Source organism: Orycteropus afer, unplaced genomic scaffold (genome assembly GCF_000298275.1).
Source record: "Orycteropus afer afer isolate SDZICR_OR568_19922 unplaced genomic scaffold, OryAfe1.0 scaffold00463, whole genome shotgun sequence".
NCBI classification, from domain to species: domain Eukaryota; kingdom Metazoa; phylum Chordata; class Mammalia; order Tubulidentata; family Orycteropodidae; genus Orycteropus; species Orycteropus afer.
In genome coordinates, this window is record NW_006922050.1 from 994,318 (window position 1) to 1,007,438 (window position 13,121).

Sequence of the window (13,121 nt, forward strand, 5' to 3'; positions counted from 1 at the left end):
ACTGTGACTTATGTCTGAAATTAAAGTGAGGGCACTGACTGGGAAGAAATAGGATCCTGAAATTTCAGATGGGGAAAAATGGCCAGATAATCAGGAAGCTGGGGACAGTAAGTCTCTAAATTCCATTGAAACACTTCTGCCAACAGCAGCAGCCCTCTTACTTCCATCTGAAGGGATTATTCCATCTATGCTGTTCAGCCACCCTCCCCAGTAAAACCATCTTCCCTTTCATCACCATCTGATGAGATTAACCCAGCTGTATCTGAAGAGTCTTTGTTAGTGATATCACCTGAAACAGCATCTGGGGTATAGCTGGGGCATTATGTGAGGTAGATGCCTTACAAGACAGTGCAGAATGTCCCAAGGACCTATCTCCACCACCCATTTTTGCTTCTATACTTATAATTAGACTGAAGTCCAAGAAAGCCCCAAGAGATGAAGTACAAAGTGGGATCCTTGAGAAGGTACACCACACTCCAAAAGAACTACTTGATTTTTCTAAATATGTCCAGACAGAATATGTGTGGGAATGACTATTAAGAGTGTGTGATAATGTGCAAGGAACAAAAAAGTTCCATCAGTCTGAGTTTATTAATATGGGCCTACTAAGCACAAGAGTCTTCATTCAATGTTGCAGTTTAAGAAAGTAGAAAAGGATCTAATAGTTTATTTGTTTGTTATACTGAAGCATGGATTAAGCAATGGCGTATATTAAACCAAGTTGAAATGCCAGCCCTGCCTTGGGAAAATTTAGAAGAATGTATCCAAAAGCTTATGAAAATTAGCATGTCAGAGTGGATTTATCAGGTTGGATCCCCATAGCCACCCATGGAGTTCCTTTCACCACAACCAACAGTTAGGATCAGATTAGTGAAGGAAGCCCCAGCATTCCTGAAGACTGCTGTGACTGATATTTTATGTAAGTCAGATTTGACAGTGGGAACTGCCCTAATTGAATTCAGACACCTAATTACAATGGGTTGGTTGGACCCCATGATGGTAGAGAGCAAGTGGTGACACTTAATCACCAAAGACAAGGTGGGTATGGTTCCCATAATGGCCAGTAGAGTCAGAGTAGTAATGAGAATAGTCTGACTCATATGGACTTTTGGTGTTACTACTTAGTCTTGGTGTCCATGGGAATGAAATATATGGGAAATATATGAAATATTTTTAAGGCTCTCTTGTGGTGCAGTGGTTAAAGCATTTGGCTGCTAACCAAATGGTTGGTGGTTTGAACCTACCAGCTGCTCCATGAGAAAAAGATGAGGCAATCTGCTTCCATAAAGATTTATAGCCTTGGAAACCCTATGAGGCAGTTCTACTCTGTCTTAAAGTGTCACTATGAGTTGGAATCGATGAGATGGCCATAAGTTATATAAATATTTACTTGATCTGTATGAGTAGAAGAATTCTAGGTCAATGAATGGCAGTCTAACTTGAATTGCCAGAAGAAAGAGAGAGAGTCACAGACCCTTAATCAATTTCCAGACTTGAGCCAGTTAACAGACACACAATTCCTAGAAAAACCTAAATGTCCATCATCAGGAGAATAGCTAAACTGTGTTATATTCATACAATAGAACATTATATAGCAATGTGAAAGAATGAAGTACTGCAACATACAACATGGAGTCCCTGAGTGGTATAAATGGTTAGCATGATTATCTGATAACCTAAAGATTGGAGGTTCTACTCTACTCAGAGGTACCTTGGAATAATGACCTGGTGATCTACTTTGAAAAACCTAGCCACTGAAAAACCTATGGAGCACAGTTCTACACTGACACACACTGGGTCACTATGAACTCAGAGACTACTCAATGGCAATGTTTCAGAAAGGAAAGTTGTGTCATCTGTGTATCACAGGTTGTTAATGAGTCTTCCTCCAATCCTGATGTCATGTTCTTCTTCATATAATTCAGCTTCTCAGAAGTTGAAATATAATTACCTTTGTAGAAGATGTTGAGTTGAAGGAGAATGAGTAAGCTTTCTGGAATGCTTCTAATGCTTTACATCTTGCATTATAAAGGGGTTACTTAGTGTTTAAGGAGCTCTGGTGGTGCAGTGCCTAAGGCATTTGACTGTTAACCAGAAGGTTGGTAGTTCAAATCCACCAGCCACTCCATGGAAGGAAGATGGGGCAATCTACTTCTGTAAAGATTTACCACCTCAGAAACCCAGTGGAGGTTACTATGAGTTGAAATTAACTTGGATTTGCTTAGTGCTTACTTTGTATAAAATTATTGAGCAATATATTTAATATTTGTGTCCAATTCGTCCGTTTAAAAGTTTACATAACACACACACACATAGACAATTTGGGTAAAGGAGTGTCTGCCCAAAGTATATATAAAAACAAAAACCAGGCAAGCAAACAAACAAAAAATAAAACAACCAGGTGCCATCAAGTCAACTCCAACTCATGGAATGCTATGTGTTTTAGAGTAGAACTGTGCTTCACAGGGTTTTCCAATGGCTGAGACTCTCTAAATGTATCTGGCCAGACCTTTCTTCCTAGGTGCCTCTGGGTGGACTCAGACCTCCAAGTTAGGGCATCTTAACACATTAATCATTTGCACCATGCAGAGACTGTGTGAAGTATTACAGACCTGAAGTAGGGCAGTGGCAGCTGAGAAGGAAATGTGATATTTAAGAGAGATCTCTAGGGGACAAATTCTGTAGAATTGAGTCCATTAGACAAATGAGAATGAGAGAGGGTGTGGAGACCAGTTTCTAACTTGAGTGACTGGGCAAATGGGAATTCAGGTAAAAGGACTGTTGTTGCTCTTGTAGTTTTTGGGAGAAGATGACAGGAAGAGCATGACCCAAGTTAACATGTTACATTTGAGATGGTCAGTAAATGAAATCAGGAAAACTGATCAGAAAAGTTTTTCTTAAATTTATAGGAATCTATAAATTCTATAAAATCTAGAAATAATTGCCTCTTTGGGCTAAAGGATTCCATGAGGGTTGGGCTTCAACAGCACTCACAGTGTGAAGGCTGATTGGGAGTGTTGGCTTGTTCTCTGACTTCTGAGTCAAGGGAAAAAGAGGCAGGGAGTAGGGATCAAGAGGAACAAAGAACTGGGATCTGACCCCATCCTCATGGGGCTCTGTGGCCTTGAGTAAACTGTCTTACTTCTCCTGCTTGTCTTGTCCTCACAGGGTCCACACCTGCACTGAATCCTTATCATTTTATGGGGAAGCCACACTCTCTTTGTTGTTCATAGTACATTTGATTAGCTTCTATCTTCAATAACTTCCTAGCAGCTGAAGACCTCCTGGCTAATCTCATGCTTATCTGTATTTGTGGACTATTTCTGGAGAAATCTTCTTGGGACTCTTCTAAAAGACAAGCAGGATATTGCTCTAAAAAAAAAAAAAAAACAAACAAACAAAAAAAACCTACAAGACAACTCTTAAGCAAGGTACTCAAATATAGATCTAAATAAGTTTCATACATTTTTCTCTAAAGTGCACTAAATTATTATTTAATCCATCTCCACCAAAGGATAGGAGTAAATAAATATAACTGCTTTAAAGTTTAATTTATGCTGCTCCATATACATATACATGTGTTACTAAAAGCCAAATCGGCCCACTATACTTACACAGAAATAGCTATGAGAAATTAGAGACCTATTTATTGCTCTACTATTATAAAGGAAAATAATTTTTTTGCTTATTATATGTTAGAACTAAGAAAAGTAGAGCCTAAGTTGTTACATATGCTTGTAAAATTCAAACACTTCCTTTATTTTTGAGAAGCAATAACTATCATGAATTTATGAGGCTTTAATTCACAGTTTACATATAAACAAAAACAAAGCCTTTATCCACAAATTTGTTAATAGCTATTCTCTGTTTACCTCTCAATTGCTGTCAAGTCAATTATGATTCATGGCAAGCTGATGTGTGTCACAGAACTGGGCTCTTTGGGTTTCCAGTGGCTGATTTTTCAGAAGTGGATTGCCAGGTCTTTATACTGAGGTGCCTCTGGGTGGACTTGAACTTTCAACCTTTTAGTTAGCAACCAAGTCTGTTAACTGTTTGTACCACCCAGGAACTCCATTCCTATTTAGGCAGCTGGGGTGGTTAAAGTTGTATGTCAACTTGGTTGGCACATTGAGTTGGCTTAGTTGAGTGGCTGGGCAGCTGGTGGTAGTTATTCCCCATAAGAAGACTGGCAATCAATTCCATGGTGGGATCTACCACAAGCATCTGAGTAGCTGATTTAGGGATGTGGTCTGCTTCATATATATAAAAAGTAGTTTTGGGAATGGTCTCTAGCTTATGGCACACTTAAACTCTGCATGTAGCCATGTTGTTGTTCAGCAGCCTGCCATGCTCTGCCAACCTTGGAACTCTCAATGGACTTGAATTAATGGCCTGCCATGTGGTTTTGGAACATCAGGACTGTCCCTTTTTACTTGTGAACCTTGGGTTTATCAGTCTCAGCAGATAGGAGCTGTCTGAGTGAAGACAAGCCTCTTGCTCCAGTGGGCCAGGAGCAGGAGGCAGAGCTGAAGCCCAAGATTGAGGTGCTTTCACACAGCCCCCAGAGCTTGGCAGTTTGAACTCAGACTTAAAGCCTCCAAACTGTAAGAGAATAAACTCCTGTTTGTTCAAGTCATCCCATTTGTGGTATATTCTTGTCAGAGCAGCACTAGCTAACCAGAACAGCAGCTAAATATTAAAGAATGTCTAAGAATATCCATTATGTTGTCTAGTACCTTCTAATTTCAACTTTTCATTGAGTTTACAGTATTAGGCAAGGACTATGGTAAGGAATAGATTTGTCGATAAATAAACAACTAACTGAATTCTCAGCTTCTCTCCCTCTCTTCCTATTTTTTTTTTTTTATTCTTCCTGAAAAATCATACCCAAAGGAGATGCAAGTCCTCCATGAGGAAGCAAATCCTCCAAGTTCTCCATGAGAAAAATCATCTGCAAATATAGGCATCCTCAGTCAACCAAAAGTAATTCATTCCTATAATTGCATTCAGTAACAAATTTTCAGATAGTAAGAACACAATTTCATTTTTTTTTTAATTGGAAAGTCATAATACATTTCTAATCCATGCTGACTATATCTGTCAATCCACTGAAACAGCATTTCTCTACTTTTTCAAAAATATTATGCTATGCTCAAGTAGTGCAGTGAAGCTTTTCAGACCCAGCAATATTCTCACCAATTTTCTTCTGCAGATAAACAATAATATCTATGGCCATAGGTACATGTACATGGCCCAGCTTAGTCTTATATACGTTTATGTATCTCAACATGCTTTATCACTTCCAGCTTTCTTTCTTCAGAAGAACAGGCCCCTTGTGCTCACTTACTTCCTTTATTTTTTCCTTTTTTTGAAGGTCGCTTTGCTTAGTAATATTGGGAAGATAACCATCAAAAATTTATAATAAGCACAAAGGGAGAAATACTGTGTGATCCTACTTGTATGAAACAGGCAAATGTATACAGTACACTTAATTATTCTCAGGAGGAACCTGTACATAGACCAACAGGCTGTTCAAATAGAATGAAGGGATACTGCATGGTTTAAAATCAGGAAGGGTGTGTGTCAGGATTGTATCCTTTCACTATATTTATTCAATGTGTATGCTGAGCAAATAATCCTAGAAACTGGACTATATGAAGAAGAATGTGGCATCAGGATTGGAGGAAGTCTCATTAACAACTTGCTATATGCAGATGACACAACCTAGCTTGCTGAAAGTGAAGATGACTTGAAGCACTTACTGATGAAGAACAAAGACTACAGTCTTCAGTATGGATTACACATCAACAAAAAGGAAACAAAAATCCTCACAAATAGACCAATAAGCCACATCTTGATAAGTGGACAAAAGAGTGATACTGTCAGGGATTTCATTTCACTTGGATCCACAATCATCACCCATAAAAGCAGCAGTCAAGAAATCAGACAACATATTTCACTGGGCAAATCTGCTGGAAAAGACCTCTTTAAAGTGTTAAGAAGCAAAGATGTCTCTTTGAAGACTAAGGTGAGTCTAACATAAGCCACGGTATTTTCAATCACCTCATATGCATGTGAAAGCTGAACAATGAATAAGGAAGACCAAAGAAGAGTCAATGCCTTTGAATTATGGTATTGTTGAAGAATACTGAAAATACCATGGACTGTCAGAAGAATGAACAAATCTGTCCTGGAAAAAGTGCAGCCAGAATGCTCCTTGGAAGCAAGAATGGCCAGACTTCATCTCATCTATTTTGGTCATGTGGTCAAAAGACACCAGTCCCTGGAGAAGGCTCTCATGCTTGGTTAAGTAGAGGGTCCACAAAGAAGGGAAGATCATCAACACGATGGATGGACACAGTGGCTGCAACAATGAGCTCAAGTATAGCAAGGATTATAAGGATGGTGTACGACTGGGCAGTGTTTAGTTCTGTTGTATATAGGGTTGCTATGAGTTGGAGTCAACTTAATGACATCCAACAGCAACAATGACATATAAAACAAAGCTTATTAGTGATTACCAGTGGTAGAGGGAGAGAGGAAAGTGGAGGCATTTCTTAGGGGGTATGGCAGTTACAGATGTGTGTCAACTTGGCTGGGGCATGGTTTTGAGTGGCTTGACAGCTGGATATAGTTCTTCCCCATGATGAGATTGTAATCACCTCCATGGTAGAATCTGCTGTGAGATGTTAATCAGTGGAAAGGGAGCTGCTTTTGGAGTGTAGTCTGCTTCCAGCATGTTTGGAGAAGCTCTGAGAAAGGTCTCTAGCTTTTTGGCACAATTTGGATAACCAGTGGCCTGTCATGTTGTCTGTCGATCTTGGGATTACTCCTGGACTTGAACCAGTGGCCTGCTGTGTTCCTTCCCATCTTGAGATTGTGCCATTTTACCTGTCAATCTTGGGTACATTAGCCTCAGCAGCCAGCAGCTGCATGACTTAGAAGAAGCTTTGAACTTGCTCCAGTGGGCCTGGAACAAAAGGCAAAGCTGAAGCCCATTGTTGAGGGGCCTTCACCCAGCCCCTAGAGCCGTCATTCTGAATTCAGACTTTTAGCATCCTAAAAATGTAAGAGAATAAATTGCTGTTTATTAAAGCCATCCATCTGTGGTATTTCTGTTACATCAGCACTAGAGAAACAATACAGCGAGCACTGAGTTTCTTTCTGTTAATGGTGGTAGAATAATTTGGAGATGGATAGTTGTGATGGTTGCACAGCATGATGAAAGTAACCAATATCATTAAATAGTACATTTAAAAATTATTGAATTGGGAAATGTTTTGTTATTTATATATTTTGTTGTTGTTGTTGTTGTTGTTGTTGTTATGTGCCGTCGAGTCGGCCCCGACTCATAGCGACCCCTCCTTGGGTTTCTGAGGCAGTATCACTACGGAAGTAGGATTGCCCAACCTTCCTTCCGAGTTATATATTTTAGCACAATATTTTCTTTTTCTTTTTCTTTTTTTTTACACAATAGGTTTAATAACACAATGTGAGAGGTTATGGCACATGTGAAGCAGTGAGACTCATGGAAGCCAGCTCCTCCTCCTCTCCTGTGGACCCCTTGATTCCTTAGGGTGGGTTTCATCTCAGATAGTAAATTCAGGGTAAAAATGTTTACAAATAAATAAAAACTGTTCAGAAGTGAGAGTTCAGTTAGTGCAAGTTACAGTAAAATGAAGAACATTATTTCACATTTATTCTCAGTCTTCATGAGGTTGTGTGATGAATCACAAATTGGCAGTATAAATGATGCCCTCCAATGAAACTGTCTTAGAAGTTGAGAATTAAGCCATGCTTCACAGATGTCTAGATCTAACTATATATTATTTTTAAAAATTACATTCCAAAGAGAGGATTGTCTTTTGATGTGCAAGAGAAAAACAAATCCAATGTTTGCTCGATGAGAAGGGGCTATTTCTCTAATCATATCAGTGAAGTGTTGAGAGAGAAAGATTCTTCCTTCACGCTAATGATCATGTAAGGGCCAGTATAATATATTGCCTAAACTAATATGCAACAACACTATTTTAAAAATCCTGGTCCTGCTGATGAATAAATTATCTCATTTAAAAGTTTCAATCAGGCTACTTTTCAAAGGATAAATAAGAAGTGTACTGAAATATTTTGATTATTAAGAAATTATAAATTGTTTTAAGTGAAATTAAAGGTATCCTAATAGAATACCCAGTGGTAGAGGAACATATCAACCTTGGCCTTACCCTTTAATTTCAAGGCTTCTAATATCTTTGAATCAGCTGTTACATCACTCACTAGCTTGATTTCAATATTCTGTGAAGTCAGTTGGAGCAACTTTTCAAAAAGGCGCTGACCCTAGAAAAAATGTTCAGAGAAAAAAAAATCAGAAAACCTCAATATTTACTATCTTCAGTAGGTAGCAATAAACTCATTAAAATTAAATGTAGTCATTCAAATTTTAAAAGGCAAGCATTCCAACAATTAGTATTCATGGAGAATTTATGAAATTCTTTCAAAAGAGTATATACAAACAGAGTAGCAGCACAAACACAGATTATCTCATATCTTTTCTCAAAATTCCTCTATCATTTGAAAAATTATCACAATAATAGTTCTTAGGATACAATGCAAATCACCCTTGTCTTACTTTTTCAAGAACTCTGAATTTATTTACATATAAAAGAGGCAGTAGAGAATATTAAATAGTCATGCTTTTGTCCAGAGAGACCTAGATTCCAGCTGGTTTTCCAAACTACAAGCTGTATTTCTTAAGCTCACTAATCTTCAGTTTCATCCTTTGTAAAATGCATACTGTATATTGTAATATACAGTATTTACATAAGAAGCTTTATGGGAGGATTAAAAGAGTTAATAAAAAATATTCTTTAAGTATTCACTATTGTAGGGTACTGGTAGCATAGTGCCTAAGGCACTTGACTGCTCTACTAGAAGGCTGGCGGTTCAAACCCACCAGTCACTCCTTGGAAGGAAGGTTGGGCAACCCTACTTCCGTAGTGATACTGCCTCGGAAACCCAAGGAGGGGTCGCTATGAGTCGGGGCCGACGGCAAACAACAACAACAACAAGGGTAAATCATAATTATTGACCAGGGATTTGTCTGAATTTATCTTCTTGTTTAAAACTTGTTTTATTGACTGGAGCTAAGGAGCTCTGGTAGCATAGTGGTTAAGTCACTTGCCTGCTAACCAGAAGGCTGACGGTTCAAACCCACCAGCCACTCCTCGGAAGGAAGGTTGGGCAATCCTACTTCTGTAGTGATACTGCCTCGGAAACCCAAGGAGGGGTCGCTATGAGTCGGGGCCGACTCGACGGCACATAACAACAACAACAACAACAAAATATCCTCTCTAGGAATTTATAATTCTTCCCAAAAACAAAAAACTGAAAGGTTTTCCTTACAAGATTTCCATAACTAGTTCAGATTTTTTTTTCAATTTTCATTATTATTTGGGTGAAAGTTTACAGAGCAAATTCATTTTCCTTACAGCAGTTCATATACACTTTGTATCATGACATTGACTGCTCCCACAATGCAATTCTTCCCAATAGTTACCTTTCCCCTGTGTCCTTCCCTCCCATGCATTCCTGCCACCCAAGCTGTCTCCCTGTGCATACACAGCCCTTCTAGTCTCCCATAATTGATCTCTCCATGGAGTGTATCTACCTAATGTAAATGTTCAGCTCATATGTCTGTCTTTTATTTGGCTGGAAGCCACAGGAGTGGGTTCAATTCCAGATTTAAGGGGCAACTAGGGGCCATGGACTCAGGGGTTCCATCAGGCTGTATCAGACCAGCAAACCTGGTCTCTTTTTCTTCATGATTTTGAGTTTTGTTCCACATTGTTCTCTCACTCTATCCAGGATCTTCTACATAGATACCCCTCCCAGTGGTTGACAGTGGTAACTGGGCACCATCTAGTTTTCTAGTCTCATAGTCATATAGGCTGAGGATGGCATGGTGTACCAGTCCCTTGGACTAATTGTTTCCATGTATTTCCTTCACTCTTCTTTGTTCTGGGTGAGGAGAGACCCATCATTGCATCTAGAAGGTTGCTTGCAAGCTTTTAAGATCGCAGTCACTACTCACCAAAGTAGGATGTGGAACAATGTTTTTGTGTAGTATGTTATGCTAATTGAGCTTGATGTTTCCTGGGACCATAGTCCCAAGCCCACAGGTCCAACTACTCACTCCCTCCAGGCAGCTGGCTTTGACCAAAAACTGACTACAACCTTGTCTCTTGTCAGCTCTACTACATATCTGAAAATTCATACAGAACACACAAAGACACTTGTGGAAACATTGTCTGCCAATTCTATACATGGTCATGGGCATATTTCCCCACACACAGATGTACCTAATTGTTCAGCCTGTCCACCCATCTATCCACCCGTAGATCAATGTTGTCCATCACTGACAATGTAATACTGTAAGTGCAAAAGTGTTCATCTTTGTAATCTGTATCTTCCATGCATCTCTTTATGTCTTTCTCTTCCTCAATGCCACCTTGTTGATCATTCACATTTGGGATATTGCCCTTCCCTTTACCCAAATCAGTACTTGTCTCTATCTATCTAGCAGTGTTCCCTCCCCTCCCCTCACAACACTGGTAACCAACAAAGAAAACTTCCTTCCATATATAAACCTTTCCTTGACTTTTTACAATAACAGACTAATGCAATATTTGTCCTTCTGTGATTGACATATTTCACTCAACATTATGTCCTCCAAGTTCATCTACATTATGCAGTGTTTTGCAGATTCTATGTTATTCTTTAGGGTTGCATAATATTCCATTGGGTGTATGTACCATAGTTTGGTTATCCATTCTTCTGTTGATGGCCACCTAGGTTGTTTCCATCTTTTGGCTATTGTAAATAGTGCTGTGATGAACATGGGTGTGCATATGACTGTTCTTGTCCCGGCTCTCACTTCTTTAGGATATATACCTAGTAATGGAATAGCTGGGTCAAATGGTATTGCTAATTCCAACTTTTTAAGGAATCCCCATACTACTTTCCACAGTGGTTGTATCATTTGACAGTCCCCACCAGCAGTGTTTAAGAGTACCAATCTCTCCACATCCTCGCCAGCATTTGTTATTTTCTGTCTTGAATTTTGCTACTAGTGCTGGGGCAAGATGGTACGTCATTGTTGTTTTGATTTGCCTCTCTCTAATGGCTAATGATCATGAACATTCCTTCATGTGTTTGTTGGCCGCCTGAATATCCTCTTTGATAAAGTGTCTATTCATGTCTTCTGCCCATTTTTTAATTAGATTATTGTCTTTTTGTTGTTGAGGTGTTGGAGTCTTCTATAAATTTTAGAGATAAGTCCCTTGTCAGATATGTCATTCCTAAATACTTTTTCCCAATCTGTAAGTTCTCTTCTGCCTCTTGTGAAGAAGTCTTTGGAAGCACATAAAATTTTGATTTTTAGAAGGTCTCATTCATCTAGTTTCTCTTCTGCTATTTGTGCATTTTGGGGTATGCCTGATAGTCTATTCATGCCATATAGCAGGGCCCCTAAATTTGGCCCTATTTTTTTCCTTAAGGAACTTTATAGTTTTAGTTTTTGTATTTAAGTCTTTGATCCATCTGGAGTTAGTTTTTGTGTATGGTTTGAGTAAAGATCTTGTTTCATTTTTCTGCAAATGGACATCCAATTTTGCCACCATCTCTTCCTCATTTAATGAGGAAGACAATCTCTTCCTCATTTAATGGATTTCAGCCCTTTGTCAAAGATCAGCTGACCACAGATCAGATTTATTTCTGGGTTCTTAATTCTATTCCATTGGTCTAGTGTCTGTTGTTCTACTAATACTAGGTTATTTTGACTACTATGTCTGTATAGTAGGTTTTGAGATCTGGGAGTATGAGACCTCCTACTAAGTTATTCTTCTTCAATAATATTTTGCTTATTCAAGGTCTCTTTCCTTTCCATATAAAGTTAATGATTGGTTTTCCATCTCCTTAAAGAATGTTGATGGGATGTGGATTGGGATTGGATTGAATGTATAGATTGCTTTGGATAGAACTGACATTTCCACAATGTTAAATATTCCTATCCACAAGCATAGTATGTTCTTCCATTTATGTAGCTCTCTTATGGTTTCTTGAAGTAGTCTTTTTTAGTTTTCTTTGTACAGATCTTTTGTGTCCCTGGTAAGAGTTATTCCCAAGTATTTTATTTTTTTGATAGCTATTGTAAATGATATTCATTTCCTTATTTCTTTTTCAGCAATCTCTTTGCTGGAGAAGAGCAGTGATTTTTGGATATTGATCTTGTATCTCGCCACTATGCTAAATCTCTTAATTAGTTCCAGTCTTCTTCTTTTTTTTTTTTTTGTAAACTGAATCTCTTGGGTTTCCTATGTATATGATCATATCATCTGCAAATACGGATAGTTTGACTTCTTCCTTACCAATTTGGATGCCTTTGATTTCCCTTTTTTTTTTTTTGCAGTGTTCCCTCCCCTTCCCCCCCCCACCTCTAGCAACCAACAAAGAAAGTTTCCCTCCATATATAAACCTTTCCTTGACCATCTACAACAATGAACTAATACTGTATTTGTCCTTCTGTGATTGACTTACTTCACTCAGCATAATGTGCTCCAAGTTCATCCATATTATGCGGTATTTTGCAGACTCTACATTATTCGTTAGTGCTGCATAGCATTCCATTGTGTATATGTACCATAGTTTGGTCATCTACTCTTCCATTGATGGGCAGGTTGTTTCCATCTTTTTGCTATTGTAAATAGTGCTGTGATGAACATGGGTATGCATATATCTGTTCCTATCCTGGCTCTCACCTCTCTAGAATATATACCTAGTATTGGAGTTGCTGGGTCAAATGGTATCTCCAATTCCAGCTTTCTAAGGAATCGCCATACTGCTTTCCACAGTGGTTGTATCATTTTACAGTCCCACTAGCAGTGTATGAGAGTCCCAATCTCTCCACATCCCCACCAGCATTTGTTATTTTCTGTCTTGTTGAACCTTGCCATCAGTGCTGGGGTGAGATGGTATCTCACTGTTGTTTTGATTTGCATCTCTCTGATGGCCAATGATCATGAATATATCTTCATGCATTTGCTGGCCACCTGATTATCCTCCTTGGT

General features: G+C 38.7%; 1 protein-coding gene across 1 annotated transcript in view; it reads right to left on the reverse strand.

Annotated features, from left to right (window-relative positions):
* Positions 1-13,121, reverse strand: part of PLD5 (phospholipase D family member 5) — an 864,342-nt gene that overhangs the window by 373,306 nt on the left and 477,915 nt on the right. The window contains exon 4 of the mRNA XM_007954513.1: positions 8,223-8,334. Within this exon, the coding sequence (XP_007952704.1) occupies positions 8,223-8,334 (112 nt within the window). The remainder of the gene's footprint in view (positions 1-8,222; positions 8,335-13,121) is intronic.